We start from the raw sequence: 16,236 nt of genomic DNA, 5'->3' as shown, positions 1-16,236 counted from the left end.
GAGAGGGAGAGTGGAGAATGGCTATTGTGTGCCAGGGGTTACTACCCCCCACTCTGTGGATTGGACAGGACCTGTGACATTTGGAGGGCCTAGGGCCTGGTCCTAGCCGTGTATGACTAGAGAGTACCAGTGGGGTATCCTAGTTATGCCAGAGAGCTCTTGTTGAGAGAAATCCATGTGGGTTCAGAATGGCGTACAACCGGACGGTGTCCCTGCCGTGCGGGCCTGTGTCCGTGTTTTGTAGCCCAAAGCAGGGAAGCCCATCAGTGAAGTGATTGGTCTACCCTGCGTTTTGGCTGGAAGGGTGTTGTGTTGGACCTGGCCCTTTTTGGCAGGTTCACCCCGAAACTTTTTGCTTTTTCCTAGCCTGTTTCCTTGACCTGGTGTTGGTGATTTTAGGCCTCTGCGCACTTTTTCACTGTGGTGCAGTGTAAAGTGCGTGAGCTCTGTGTGTGTGTGTTGAGATTGACCTGCCCTCCCATAGGAATGAATGGGGAATATGTATGCCCATGGTAGTTCCTGATGTGTGGGGAGTGCAGGGTCGAGTTTGGTATGTGCGTACTCGTGAGATTGAATGCCGCGCAATGATATATTCTGCATGATTGTGTCTAGTGTGGAAGTGCCACTTCTAGAAGTTGGCATATTTGTGTAATTTGTGTCTGGCATGTGATTGGCTGAATCTGGCTGGTGAGCCTGGCTCCAAGAGTCTGGGTGGGTCTGCCCCGGTGGTGACTGGAGTGATTAGCATTCTGATGTGAGGGGAGGGGCGCACCTGGGCCTGAATAGGGCTGGGCTTTCCCCACACAATGCTAGCTCCACCCCCTGTGGAGCGTCTGATGTCCCCAGCATGGCCAGTGAAAGGAGTTCCCTATAACCAGTTGTAGCTGGTTTTCACATTGCCTGCACCCTGCTAGACAAAAGAATTTACTGTATAAAAAGGGGCTGTGTCCCCTTACAAAATGTTATTGTTTCTGACTTGAATCCTGCCAGGGGCATGCTGCTGCTTGAGCCCAGGGGAAGGCTTGCCTCCCTGGGCCCTGCCCAGCCCCTGGATACCTGATGGACTTTTCTTTTCTGGGAGCTGCTGTGCTCCACCTTATGTCCTGGACTGCTGAGGTCCTGGACTCCTGAAGGACTTTGTTGCTTTATTTTTGCATCTAGCGCTTTGGAGCGCTTTATTTCTCCCCCAGCGCTTGAGAGCGCTTTATTTTTACTTAAAGCACTGGGAGCGCTTTACTTTGCCCCCAAGCACTTAGTAGCGCTTTTATTTTTATGCACCGAGGGTGCCCACCCCTCATTTTCCGCCATACACAATCACCGCCATCGGCCCGAGTCATCGTCGGAGCGGCCGCGCTGTGATTGTCTCTCTCTGGGGGGCTTGACTGGAGAGGCCGCGCTGTGATTGGTACCTTGCTGTAGACTGCACCGATGAGACGCGCTAGGATTGGCCAGCGCAGAGAAGAAGTGCAGCGTCATAGGGGGCTCGTCTCGTAAGCCGCGCTGGGATTGGCAGCACTTACCCCTATTGCCGGATATGACCCAGAAGGCTGGCGATGGATCCTGTGGGGCTCACGTTGCGTGGAGAGAGCCCCGAGTGCCGCCTGAAGTCCTGCTGAGGCCGAGTGATTGGGGGCCGATGAGGAGCATGGTACCGATGGCGGAGGGGGCGCGAGGCACATTTTCGGTGCCTGCCCCCGCCGCATGAAAGAAGTATTCCCGCTGGAGTTCCCCGACAGACGCCCGGTGAGTAAGAGTGGGCTGGGGGGGCTCCAGGCGGGTGCGAGCACGAGGCACATTGTGTCTGTGGCATTTAGGGCGGCCCCGAATGGCAGTGGGCCGCCCCACCATTTTCCAGAGCCCCGTGGGGCTCCCATCCGGGCCCATGTTTGTTAGAGTCCCTGTGAGGGGCTTGGGGGCCCAGTTGTTTAGAACCAGGCCCCAGAGCTGAAGGGGCATTTCGAGCGTCCAGAGCGGCCCCATTGACAGCGGCCAGCTCCTACCTGTGGGGGCAGTGATTGTTGCAGGGAGCCCCCGAGAGGCCAGTGTTTCCCCCCCCATGGGATTCCTCAGCGTTTGGGGGACGTCCTTATTTACAGAGCCCCGTGTGGCTCCAGCCTGCGTCTATTTGTATTTGCAGAGCCAGATGGCTCAGGGTGGCGCAGTTTTGTCCAGAGGGGCTAGTGAGAGCCCCAGTCGCAGTCTTGTTGATCTCCAGCTGCCCAGCAATTAGTGGGCAGCTGCACCATTTAGGCGCCAAGTGAGAGAGAGTCCCTGTGTGGGAAAGAGATGGCACAGTGGTGCCAGGCCTGCTACAGCTGCGCAGCACTTAGTGCCAGCTGCATCGTTTAGGCCCTGTTGTTGTTCCCAGCTGCCCAGCAATTAATGGGCAGCTGCAATGTTTAGGTTTGCGCCGGTGGCGCACCCCTGACTTGCGCTGCATTGGCAGCGTGCCCTGACATTCTGGACACAGGGCTTTTGAGTCCCCTATCTTAGATGGCCAGTTGGCCAGGGGGCTGGTATGTGATTTTTGCGCAATGTGATTTTGCTATGTTTATGATAGTAATTGCCTAAGGTGATGTTTGCGCTATGTGATTATGAGGTTATTTTACCAATGTAGGTTTATGCTAGTGAGAGTTTATTTCACTATGTGAGTTACGCCCCTAAATGTGAGTTATGCTTAGGGGGAGAGTCTAATGTGTTTAGACTAGTGAGAGATTGCCTACTGTAGTTTTTACTGGTTAGGCCCAAATGTGAGTTATGCGTAATGTGCTATGCCATTATGCCTGTGACACCTCTGAATGTGTTTTATGCATCATGTGTTTCCTTCCCTTACACCTCTGAATGTTTTAGGCATCATGTGTTTCTCCGGTACCTCTGAATGTGTTTTGATGCGTCATGTGCCTTGTTCCTTACACCGCTGAATGTATGTTTATACATCATGTATCTTTCCTACACCTCTGAATGTTCTATGCATCATGTGGGAAACTTCTGATTGTTCTATGATCTACAAAGTGCTATTTCTAACAGTATTTCTAGTTCTAAAAGTGTTGATTCTTACAGTGGCCCATGTGGCCCTGTCCTGTAAATAATCCCTTGTGAATATTGCCCGTGCCACTTGGCACAATGTATATTGTGTGATTACTATCTGATGTGTTTTGACAATACAAACGTTATTTTTTATATAACCTTGTGTGGAGTTCCTTTTATGGTGTGCTTAGGATGTTGTTGCTGTTGTGTGCGTGCGCAAATGCTTCACACATTGCCTCCGGGATAAGCATGGCTGCTCTTGCCAAGCTACCAAGGGGGTGAGCAGGGGTTATCTTGGTGTGTGACTCCCTTGCCTGACTAGAATGGTGGTTTCTGCCTAGCTTTGGCGTCAGCCTTAGACAACCAGAAATAGCCAGTTGTAACACCACTCCACTGACAAAGAAACTCTGCATAACAAATTCATGTATTGCATATCCACAGATAATGTTCAACAAGGAATGGGTGATCCCAAGCTTTACCAAAAATGGCATTTCCATTTCTACGGCTGGCATCAACATGATTGTTCAGATCCCTGAAATCAATGCCACCATCTCCTTCAGTGGCATGATCTTCGTTGTGAAACTCCCATTCAGCTTGTTCGGGTACAACACAGAAGGGCAATGTGGTAAGGAATTGCAGCCAAACCCATACACCATCCCTGCAATTTTTTTTTAAGCATTGAACTTTAGAATTTCTTTAAACATGCTGTTTATCCTGTTTGGTTACATTATGGGAGCGAATTACAAAATGGCAAATGAGACTGTGTGTGAACTTAACCGATGTTTGAATTGATACAATATTTAACCGTAGATTTTATACATGCTAAAAGCATTGTCTACATGCAGCATAGATACTTCACATAATACAGACAGTAGTTGTCTCCATTTTTTTGGCAATAATTATTGAAGAGATGATTGCTCCTTCTAGGATGTGAGTACCCATTGCACCTGTACGTTGGTCGGATAGGGGGGCATATTTTTCTGGAATGCCACAGACTTGTAATTAACCCTTTTGACTCAGCCCTTTCGGAGGAAATTATCTTTCAACAAATATGCCATTGACCCCTAGGCGGTTGTTGTGTTTTGTTATATCATATTATCTTATTTTGGTTATATTGGGTGCTCTTTTAACAAAGTATGATGGTGCTACAGACAGCTGATAACTAACATGGCCTAAACTATGGTGTAAAATAGAGGAAACGTTGTAAATCTAAAATTGTTAACTGAAATAGCGTCGAGACGCCCACGGGCCATTGCATGCGCTCTACAAATATCAAAAATAAATAAATAAATAATAAGCTTTTACGTCATGTTTCAGTCAGTTATGTATATAATCAACAGGAGAGAAACGGCTCGTAAGGCCACTCTTACACACCTTAGGAGTAATAATTCCGAATCAACAAAAGAGTGACTAAAAAAGTACAGGGATAGTCAATAGCTACCACCAAGTAGAGAAGTTCATTCCAAACAAAGAGCAGTCATACAGTGGAGGTTGCAAGCAGGGTGCCACAAGAAGAACCCTCAGGCACCAACAAGACAGTTGGTTGCCATTTGTCTTCATTGGGTCCTTTTCGGAAAGTAGTGATAGGAAAATTTAAAAGAAGTATGGACTACTCCCCAAAAGTGAATATTTTATTAAGGGGGTAGCTCTAACTTCGTTAAAATTTCTTAGGGAGAAAAAGAAAAGAAAAACGGGCTGGAAAGTGGTTAAGTTAATTTGAACCACCCAGTCCTAAACACAAAACAATATAGGTCGACATGTTTCTGCTAATACGAGCCCAAACTCGGCTCAGCATTCATCAGGACCATACGTAACCACTTCATGTGGGTGAAGCACGCTAAGGCCTCACTGCCACCTGAGGTAGACAAAGTATCTAAAAAAGATTACGACCTTTCGTGTAATCGGGACACTGGGACTTCCAAGTGTTTCTCCTCCTATATGTGAGGGATATAAGTATGCGTGTGGTTTCTACAGCGCTGCATGGGCACGCGGCTGGGGGAAACTCTTCACGCTCGGGGATTTAGCACCCGGCGACTCCCCGCAATTAAACCTGTTTCGTGCCAGGTCCGCGGCCCGAACGAGTCAGTTATGTGTCTCTTTCTTAAGAATAATGCCACATATGAAAGGACTCCCTCTGATTAATTTCCTCTTTTTTTAGGTACTTGTACCAACAATAAAAAAGATGACTGCCGCATGCCAGATGGAACAGTTGTTGCTGACTGCTCAAAGATGGCTTCACACTGGAAAGTTAATGTGACAACAAAGCCTTATTGCAATGTGCCACCACCACTGCCACCAACACCAAATCCTTCAAAAGTGCCACCAACTGAACCACCCTGCGAAACACCAGAGCTTTGCAAAGTCATTTTGAACGAGTATGTTTTATGTGCTGCATGCTTAATTTGTTGAAAATAATCTACACGTTCACAGGCAAATAAGCACCGTCTTTAAGTGCATTAGTTTGTATTGGTTTTGTAAGAATGTGGTTCATTGGTTGAAGGAGGTGGAAGCCCCACTCAGGCAACAACCACAATCTGTGTCGGTGAACCGCAAAACGTCACTAACTTAACTTGTGCTTAACCTTCTGGTAGCTTGGTACAGAAGCTTCCAGGATTAACTTGTAAACTATTTATGAAAACACAAACAGTAAAAAAAAGTGAAAACCCAACACAGGGTCTAGGTCCATGCAGTACTATTTACTGGGAATTTACAAATACATTAAATGTGCCAATCAGGTGTAAACCAACTTTACCATGTTTTAGGTAAAGATCACACGTACATTAAAACTGTTTACCAGGGAAAAATGGCTGAGTCCTAATGCAAACAAAAATGGGTTCAGCAACAAAAGGCAAAAATCTGGGGAGGGACCTGCAAAAAGGGCCGGGTTAAACAGGATTTGATTTGGTTGCATTTATTTCCCATTAGATTTTAACTAGCTGAATTTAACCATAAAGGTAGAGAGCCACAAGGTTTCTGATCTAATAGCCAAATGTGTGGACCAACTGGTCACATCATTCTCCCAATCACAGCTTAAGGCTCAATCTTTATGATGAATCATTCAAAAAAATATTTGTGCCAGTACTGCTTGTAATAAATCTGTCATCTCATTTTGCTTGTAGTACTTTCGCTGATTGCCATGCATTAGTACCACCTCAATCCTATTACCAGGGATGTGTTTTTGATGGCTGCCGAATTAGCAACAAGTCTATGCAGTGTTCAAGTTTGGAGATTTATGCAACCTTGTGCATTGCAAATGGTGTCTGCCTCGACTGGAGGAGCAAAATCAACGGACAGTGTCGTAAGTCTACCTTTTTCTATATCCAATACCCTAGAGTTAATGCCAGGACGGTTAGACTCCAGCCATGACTACTGAAATAGAAATAGAAGAATACAGCCCTAGAATTTAGAGAGGATTATTTCCCACCCATGAAATTATGTTAGCACCAAGAAGTACTAGTTGCATTTTTCTATAGCCCTGGCCCTGTGGAACACATTTTCTGAATAATAAAGATTGTTAAAGTACAAAGACCATAGAGAAACAGGCAGCTGAAATGGTGTGTGGATGACATAAAAAGTCCTACTTGGAAAGTCAACTTTTAAGTCCTAAATGTAAAGTCATGCATTTTTTAACCTATTTCTTTGGCGGGCAAGAAGTAGAAAATAGGTATAGGACATAGACAAGTTAGGTCTTGTTAAGTGCTTGGAACTGCTTATGGCTGGAATTGAGGAATCCAGCAGTTGTGGATCACCCGCTACTTAATTTCCAGGCACATTTGAATTCCTACATGAATCAGCCTTTGACAGGCAGCAAAACAAAAATTGAACACTGTCTTCAAGTTACTATTTCTTAATTCCATACGCAGGCCGAGCCCATAGCTCACATGATCTGCACTAATTGAATGTAATGAGGGTGAACTAGGCATAGAGAAAGAGATTGCATCTGATTTCTGTAAAACGGATCAAAATCCCACCAAAAGTAAACTGTGACTTTTTACAATCAGTGCTGTTTGCTGTATGGTAGTGGATGAGGCTGCTGACTTCTCTACAGAGGAGCGAAGAGGGCCAATTTAAAAATCGCAGAAATCAAATATTGATGAGCAAATATGCACTCTCCAAAAGAGCATATTCGGTAACAAAAAATATATAAACCCAAAGGATTAAAAACGTAAATATGCTAACAAGGACTTACAGTAGGCAAGCCAACATTCTTTGAAAAACAGGACGACTGATAGGTGCAGGAAATGTGTTTACACAAAATATCAGAGAACAAATATTATTTGGACTAAATATTGTGCCTAGAATATCGAGAATATATATGTGTCTAAGTATATAGAGAGATATTTAGATATATCTACATATCTCTCTATATACATAGACACACACACACATATGTATATATTCATGGTACGTAGATGTGGAGTTAAAAATAGTAAATCTATACCTACCTATTTGCACTCACCTTCCCGATATTTTGGTCTGCGATATTTCAGACACAATAGTCTGTCCACACAATATTTCGCTTTTCTATATTCTGTTAGTGACTCACTGAAAATGGGTATGCAAAACAATCTTAAAGGGTGTTTAGAAGATGTGGGCTTTGTTTGTGTCATGCTAAAGAGTATTTGAGGAAATCAATACAACTATTGCCTGTCAGATAAGTGTATTGGAATGGGAAACCAGTATACAAAGTGCAAGGTTACTTACGGCTGATCCCGAATGATTTGAACTCCTCCAGCAGGTCAAAATTTCCAGCACATAAGTGAAGCAAAGTCAGAGTAAAGCGAGGTAGTCATTTCAAACTACAGAGCTGTCGCTTCAGGGAAGTAAGTTAGCCGCGGTCGGTAGTAGGAGTTCTTGCAGGGCGGTGATGTGGGGAGGGGGAGGGGCAGAGTGGGGGGTAGTAATGTATACATTACGAAGTTTAATCATTTTAAAGCGTTGAACGTTCAGCGCCCAGTGCTGAACGTTCGAATAACGGGTGCGGCCCCGTCGGCCAACGGTCGTGCGCAGCACTGGCAAGGTAGTGCTTGCGACGACTGTTGGCCGACGGCAGCACTTAAAGGATTAACAGGTAAGTAAGCATATAAATAAATAAAACGAATTTTGTTGAACGCACTGCATCGCATTTGGAGATGCAGTGCACACAACGAAATTCGTTTTATTTATTTATATGTTTACTTACCTGTTAAACTCCGTAATCCATACATTACTACCCCTCACCCTGCCCCTCCCCCTCCTCATGTCACCGCCCGGCAGGGAATCCTACTACCGACCGCGGCCGGAAGTAAGGAGCTGCTTGTGGGCAATTACTCAAGATTATACTTTAGAAAACACGGTATTGATGAAGGCATGCTCACACTAAATACAGTGACTTCTAATGTTGATGATCAATATTGATAATACGCATCATTCAAAATAAGACCATACCTCTTTCTCCCCTCCTACACAGCATACAGCTGTCCACAAGGCAAAGTTTATCAAGCATGCGGCCCTGCCAGCCCTGCAACCTGTGACTCCAGGTCAGTAAATGTAAATAACAGTCCAGACGTTTAGCTGTGATTATGAACCGTTCATCGCTCTATATTCCTTTTGTTACATAATGAGTTTCCCAAATGTTATCAATAAGCTTCTTCCCCCATCCCATTGCTCAACTTCTACTGTTTTTCCTTTCAGTCGCTCCATGAGCATATTTATCTGCAAACCCACATCTTTCTCCACCACTCCTACTATCTTTCCGAAGGATCACTGCTTTGCTTTTTTCATATTCCTCCGCCCTCATTCTCATCATCATTTCTCTTGAACTCCAACCAGGTTCTCCGACAGCACCCCAGCAGTGTTCTGTCACTTCAATTTTTATCAGCTTACCGACTTCTTCCTCACTTGGGGGCATATTTACAATAACTGACGCATCCCCAGGGATGCTCAAGTTATTGTGCGCCGCAGCTCCGCCACCCATGGTGCGCCGCATTTACAATGCGACGCACTATGGGGCAAAAATGACACAGATGTGTCACGCATCTGTGCCGTAAAGGTGGCGCATTGCTGGAGTTGCGTCGCAGGTGCGACGCAGCTCCAGCAAGGCTCGAGGTGCCCTATCTGTCCAATGCTGCGTCAAGCCTTACGCCTGCTTCAAGCATCTTGTAGATTTCACTCAGCCACTTTTAGGAGGTGTTCCTGCGCAGGAACGCCCCCCCCCCCCACTGCGCCAGAACGCCTCCTTATGGCGCAGGGCTTTACAACGTGACGCATCTCCCAGATACGTCACGTTGTAAATACCCCGCACCATGGCGCATCTTTTGCGCCGCCGATGCATCACAAAAGTAACATAACGGCGGCGTAAAAGAGGCGCAAGGGGCTTGTAAATCTGCCCCTTGATTTTTTTCCCAATTTCCACTTGACCTTTTAACAGTTCAGCTCTGCGTCCATCCTGCCACTTTTCTATTCATATTTGCACATTTTCTTCCTTTTCTACGTTCTTGGTCTACTCCACCACGCCCCCTTTTCCCAGTTTTCCTCATTCTTCTCCAGTTTTTGACATCAATGTAAACCTGTGCAAACTGAAAATTCCATAGTTTAGAAATTGTAAAACGTATCTGTTGTCCTTTTCAAGGAACTCGCCTTTACCTCGCCTGTCCCCCGCGGAGAAGCAAATTTTTTTCATACTTGTCAATCTACTAAACTTTCCAAATTATGCTTGTTAATCAACCCTAATTCTGGGAATAATCAAGTAACGTGTGTTCTGTTTCTCTCTCTCACTCCATTAAAGGGTTGAGGTTCAAGCCAATGATGGTTTAAGTGAAGGCTGCTACTGCCCACAGGGAACCACCCTCTTCAATTCATACACTGATGTCTGCGTACCCAAGTGCTGTAAGTAATTGGTGACAAGTCTTATCAATCTGGATTTGTGTGACCACTTGCAGGTGCTCACACAATAAAGGGAACACTCATTGCCTACTGAAAGTCACCTTTGTATTAGAATTATGATCACTTGCGTAGCTAGGGGGGTGCATTGGGGGGCGGACCGCCCCAGGCGGCACAATTTAAGGGGCGGCGGCCGGCGGCACTGATGGCCCGTTGCGACGGCCTTTATAATTTATTTGGTGACACTCACAGTAGTGTCGGTGTCCCCAAATAAATTATAAAGAGCGCCGCAACGGGCCATCGGTGTTGTGCACTGTATTAGCTGTGAGGTCAGGAGCTACTGGCAGCCTCAACTCGCACACTATTGAAAATCATTCACCCGCGGCGCTGCTCTGATGGATAGCCTGACGTCAGGGCAGGGGATGTCACATCCTGCTGCTGGAGCAGGCCGGGAGTTGAGAAAGTTGCGCGCCTCCTTGCTGGCCGTTTTGTTGGTGGTGTCTGTTGTATATTACTTGTCTTTCACAACACAGTGTCCCAAATTGAATGATGGCGCCGGCGTTCACAACGCTGCTGCAGGCACCTCGCACCGACCCGAGCTGTCACCGTGCCTTTAGCTCAGCTGTTAATTTACCCCCGGGCCCCGCCGAAATTATTGCAGTCGCCTTCACTATTTCTAAATAATTAGGGCCTCATTCAGACTTGCCAAGCTAGTGAAGTGTCTGTCCAGTATCTATCAACGCTCACCCTGCAGCCTCGTGCCCAACTTGGACGTCACCTCTCAAACAAGTAGAGTGCAGGCTGCAGTGCCTACTCACAGCCTCTCTCATGCCATGATGGCAGGCGGCTCTGGTGACGTCACTGGGCCATGCTCGGAGCCAGAGGATCAACTCGGGTGAATTAAGGAGCAAGACCTTCTGTCACAGACTACGGGCACCCTGGCAAGCGCCAGTTGTGTTTCTTTGCGCGCCACTGAATGTGCTGACAGTTTGGCGCCTCACAGAGTCACAGTGCCATGCTGCAAGACTCGTCTCTGGTCTTCCCAGGTCTGTGAGTATTATTCATGGCTGACATGTTCTTGATATATGTATTAATAGTATTAATAGCGTTCATTTAATTTAGCAGCCTGCAAGTAGACGTTACCTGCTCACCTCGGACTCGGTGCCGAGACGGGCCGGGCTCAGCTGACTTACTGTTGTGATTAGCAGCTGAGTTGGCCCCGCAGCCCCACAGCCACAGGTGCTGTCTGTAATGTGTCCGTAGTTCCTTGCATCAGTAAAATAAATACATCCAGGATGGCACCTTCCCTGTTGCTGAGTGTTTTTCCAGCAAATCACGTGCTACCCCCAGTGTCACACTCCACTGACCTTTCGGCAGCAGGGCTTCTTTGGGCATTCTGAATGCGGGAGAATCACTGTGAATGCGCAATGGCACAACCTGTGTGCAGTTTTTCAATATTATCCAGCGCCAGAACGGGTCCGCTTTTGCCTCTGAAGTCGATCTGCTGGTCACACTCTGTCAACAATTAACGATACTATTGTGGCAACAATGATCCAACATAACAGACACCAAGCAGGCCCGGACTGGCCGTTGCGGGCACCGGGCAATCCCCCGGTGGGCCGCATGGTTGGGGGCCGGTTTTGGGCCCCTGGGGCCGTTTTTGTTACAGGGGCGTTTTTGCTGCAAAAACGGCCCTGTAACAAAAACGTCCGAAAACCGGCCCTGGCACAGAGTGCGGTCGCGCCCCCCCTCCCTCCCGGGGGGCCAGCCGAGCACTTTGCCAGGGCCGGTTCTGGTTCCCAGTCCGGCCCTGACACCAAGGATGACGGACTAGCCCCTACAGGCGCAGGATCATTTTAATTTCTTGCTGGCCCATGCCCCCCAGGAATTGTTGCAGCCGCCCTGCAGCACAGTTAAATTATTAAACTATTTGACCTGGACAAGTGCTGCTGTGGGTTCGGGTTCTGTCCGGTCAGTGAGTCCGAGAACAGGTGCTGTCAGTGTCTTTTAAAGGCACAAGGAACTGCTCTTAAAGCTCTTCTCACTGTCCGTCGTGTCATTCAGACTTTAATCTCATCTACACTACAACACCTCAGTCTGCAGCCAGTCAGTGTGACAGAGACACTTCAGCAACAACACATGGCAGAAGACTTTTTTTCCCAGCTAGGTACAACAGTAGGTAGAATTGTTGTGGCTCAGTACTTCTGTAAGCAAGTCAAAAACTAAGGCTGCTGTAATTAAATATATCTGTTCAAATGTCGGAAATGTGTCAACTGGCAGTTTACTCTGCATGTTTTATCGCAGAAGATTAATATCCCTGCAGCAGAGAACGCCACTCCACAATGCAAATCGAAAAACTGTTTATGAGGATCTCTCTGAGTTACTGGATGCTATGTTATTGCCCTTCCATTTCCAGTACTGTGCAGCAGTTTCAAGCTCTAAGAGTTCCTTGTTGCTCGAATGGGTGTAACTTCTGATATTTATGTGTTTCCCTCATCTTCATGACTTGGTTTTGATCGGGAGAAAGTGTCACTCATAGTCATTGAAATGTCACTCATAATTACACTGACATTTTAAAAATGTCACACATAGCAGTCTGAAACCTTGGCAGCTATGAACAACGTGAGTGCTTTTATTGAACATTTTCAGTGTTCCCTAATCTACTGTAGCACGCGGTTGCGGTGGAGATTTGTATTTGGAAAGTGTACCATAACCCACAATGGTATCCTGGTAATTCACTTGGCTTTTTTCACGAGCTCCCCAAAGCGAAGGAGGTTTCAGGCGGGGCCTTATTTAGTTTACACTATTCAGTTAGTTTTTCAAAAACACTGGGACATTTTTCACAGGTATGTTTTCTTTTGCAGTTTTATATGGCACGAAGGCGACCAATGGTATTGGAGGCCTTTAAGTGCGCCACAGTTACATTAGAAGGACACATTCATTTGTTGTTTGGCAGGTGGAAATTAACGGTTTTCCTCCAGAATCACAAGATTTTGGTCTAGTTCGTTGAGACCCAAACCTGACTCCCAGTGCCAAAATCAGCGGGCACTAATTATTTTTCCATGACCAGCACCCCCATGTTCTGCATCGTGAATGCAGAAAAAAATACAGCAGATTTGTTTTGCCCCGTTATGTAATGCCATACCAAATTGTAGCAGTTGACGCCTCACACCACTTCTGCAAGGCTTCCATGGCGATGGAGCTACTGTACAATTCCGCATTGAACACAGCGATGTACGCAACCTCTGAATGAGGAGTTGCAGTACTGTGGGGTGCTGAGAGGTAAGACATATTTTGCAACTATCCATTTTCGGTGGATGTCCCATTACCTGCCATCTCTACATGACAGCTTTCTGCTTTGGAGTCCCCATCTAATTGCATCACAGGCAAGCAATCACCAGTCCGTTCCACTGAGCTCAAATACCACTTCAGGTTGCAAGGGCACTAGGTTAGTGCCTTTCCATTTCTGGTACTTTGCAGAAGTTAACCTCTTAAGAGTTTCTCGTTGCTCAGAAGGGTGTAATTTCTGATATTTATGTTTTATCTTGTCTTCATTTTGCTACCGAGAAACTGTAACTCAGTCTTTCAAATGCCACTCATAATTACACTGTAATTATGAATATGTCACACACAGCAATCTGAAACCTTGGCAGCTATGTGCCTGCAGCGCAGGGATACTGTGCATGGGTTTTTTTTAGAAAAGTAGGACTACAGGGGCGCACTGCCTTGGTTAAACGTTACAAAGTGTGTAAGGACAAATGTATCTTTGTGTAGTGCGTAAAGAGCAGGCGGAAAAACACCCTTAACCGTCTCAACAGGTCAAAAGACAAGACAATAGTACAACATATAAGCTCTCGCAACTACAAATGTGTATTACAAAACAGGGTTCAATGACCAACAGTAAAAGGAAACGCAGACGCAGGTTCTTTGGTGTGAGATTTCTTATTACAGCAAGACGTTGGTTTTTCTCCAGACTTAAGAATGATATCAAACGCCGACACGTGTTTCGTCGTGTGCGGGTGAGTCAAACACGACTCTTCAGGGCTGATAATACAAAACAATGTAGGCAAATTTTAGTCTAGGAATGCATAGGTTAGGTACTGCATATGGTGACAAAAGTGTAGCCAACATGCAGTTTGACGTGCGTTTGTGTCGCACATGATGGGTGAAAATAAGTGACAGTACTTGCATATTCAGTCAAGTGCTCGGTCTATAGTGCTAAAGTGTACGAGTAAGTGAGAGATAAAACATAAGACCATGGTGTGGTCATGAGTCACTCGTACACAGTGGTCCTAAAATTATGAGGGTGTCCGTCGTGATGGTGAGTAAAAACGTGAGATGCACTGCTTCTATTAATATTGAGACATTAGTGAGGAGGTGTTGTGTGACCTCATAGCGTGGCAGTGACAAAGTGCATAAACTGACTAAAGATCCAGAGAGCACAAGTACATGCCAAAGTCTGATGTTCTAGGGATAATATTTATTACCTTATACTCCCAATCCACCGTGTGGTTGGAGTAAGTATGGGTCTTTCAAAGCTCAGTTATAGGCTATATTATAAGAAAAAGGAAAGAAAAGCAAAAAGCAATAAGATTTATGAGGAGGTTCTAAAGGAAATAAAGGGGTATCCGTTTGAATATAGTTGGGGCCAGCACAAAATACTATTCCTTACCAATAGGATTTTACTGTGTTCATATATAGATGAAACTGGTTGAGTAGAAGGTTATTTGCGGTAAGAGAATGGAGTTGTCCACTCCCATTGGTGGTCTTTTACAGAATGTAACAGCGCTATATGTAGGAAAAAAGGAAAATATGGACATTACGTGTCACCATTGTATAGCGCTAAAGCATTTATTTAAAAGCAGCTATTTCTGTCTGTGGATATATTTTACAGTGCCAGCCCAGCCGATCTGTGCAAAACGCAATGTTGCGGATAAAAATAGATGGGGGAGGGAAATTGTTAGGGATCGGTTTGTCTTACCTGACACCTGTTTTGTCATCAGGCGGTAAGCCGGGAGGGGATTCTTGAACAATGCCGGTTTGAGGAAAACGAGTCTGTCTCCTCTATGGCGGTGCGCTGTCAAGTGAAGACAAGGCATCGTAAGGGTAATCGTCCATAAGGTCCCTATGTTAGGAGCAAGTATGCTCATAAAGTACTGCGCAAAAAGACGGGTTAACGTCAAGTAGTGAAGCAGAAAAGTCGCTCTTACCCGCTCCGTGTAATCCCTCCTCTGTTTGTTCCCGGCGGTCGTCTCTCGTGTACGAACACGTGACCCCGGGAGAGGAGGGATTAAATGGTAGGAAAACGACATAGAAAAGGTCTCAGCGGCGAGGCAAAAACCAGCGCCATTGTTAAGAGGTAAAATTGCATGGTGAGAGAAGGGCATCTATGTTTTTGTTCAAAGTTCGATTTAAGGCGATTGGTGTGTTAACATTCGCGTGTGTCAATTGGACCAAGGTCCCGATATTACCAAAAAAGGGGCAGTTAATTGACAAGACAATTACTATTAACAGCCATTGTATATAACTTCATTTCTTATATCAGAATAAAGTTATTGCGATGACACTAATAATGTGTGTCGGTTTCATGAGTCCTTTGTAAACTGTTTAGGTCTATTGAAACAACGTATAAAAGAAAATGTATGGCGTAGAGCATGCAGAATCACCCCAAATGTGGCCGGATCATTCATACATATGGTGCACGTTTAGGAGAAAGTGTATATAGGCTCGTGTTCAAGGTGACAAAATGAGGAGGATATATCATGCCCTTGTACATTTGAATGTATACAAATGTGTCTATACATTGTTACAACATGTGAAATCTTCAAACATGTATGACTGATGGTCAGCAAGTCTAAAAACGATGGTCTGTAAGTCAAAGATTTTGTGACAAAAAGACATAAAGCCCTATGTATTATTAAACAATACAAATATAAAACAAGATTGCTTGAATGCATTAAAATACAGTGGTGTAAAACATGTCACTCCTAGAGAGAGAGGTCATTTCATTGTTGTCCTCAAATGTTATGCTCTTAGAATTCAGAATTACGGAGTGTGAAGAAGATGTTTTCACCAAAACTGTAAGCAGTGTGCACCAAGGATCCCCCCGGTGAGAATCTAGTCTCCCAGGAAATATTGCAGCTCAGAGTCGTAGTTAAGCCCATGTTCTACGCTGCGTAAGCGCATGATCCATGTCGCCTCCCTGCGCCTGAGCAGCAGTTCCCGGTTGCCCCCTCTAATATTGAGGGGAATTAAATCAATTCCAAAAACACGTACTTTGATGTCGTCCTCATTGGGTTGACACTCTGCGATATGAAGGGCTACTGGGTATCTAGCGTCCCTCCTTTG

General features: G+C 45.6%; 1 protein-coding gene across 1 annotated transcript in view; it reads left to right on the top strand.

Moving 5' to 3' along the window:
• LOC147733207 (mucin-5AC-like) overlaps positions 1-16,236 on the top strand; it is a 179,705-nt gene that overhangs the window by 140,111 nt on the left and 23,358 nt on the right. Inside the window, exons 33-37 of the mRNA XM_086956039.1 lie at positions 3,469-3,652; positions 5,186-5,402; positions 6,147-6,325; positions 8,477-8,546; positions 9,794-9,894. Of these exons, the coding sequence (XP_086812165.1) occupies positions 3,469-3,652; positions 5,186-5,402; positions 6,147-6,325; positions 8,477-8,546; positions 9,794-9,894 (751 nt within the window). The remainder of the gene's footprint in view (positions 1-3,468; positions 3,653-5,185; positions 5,403-6,146; positions 6,326-8,476; positions 8,547-9,793; positions 9,895-16,236) is intronic.

This window comes from Lissotriton vulgaris, chromosome 2_1 (genome assembly GCF_964263255.1).
Source record: "Lissotriton vulgaris chromosome 2_1, aLisVul1.2, whole genome shotgun sequence".
In the NCBI taxonomy this organism is placed as follows: domain Eukaryota; kingdom Metazoa; phylum Chordata; class Amphibia; order Caudata; family Salamandridae; genus Lissotriton; species Lissotriton vulgaris.
Note: the sequence above shows the minus strand (reverse complement) of the source record. Positions and strands in the feature narration are given on the sequence as shown.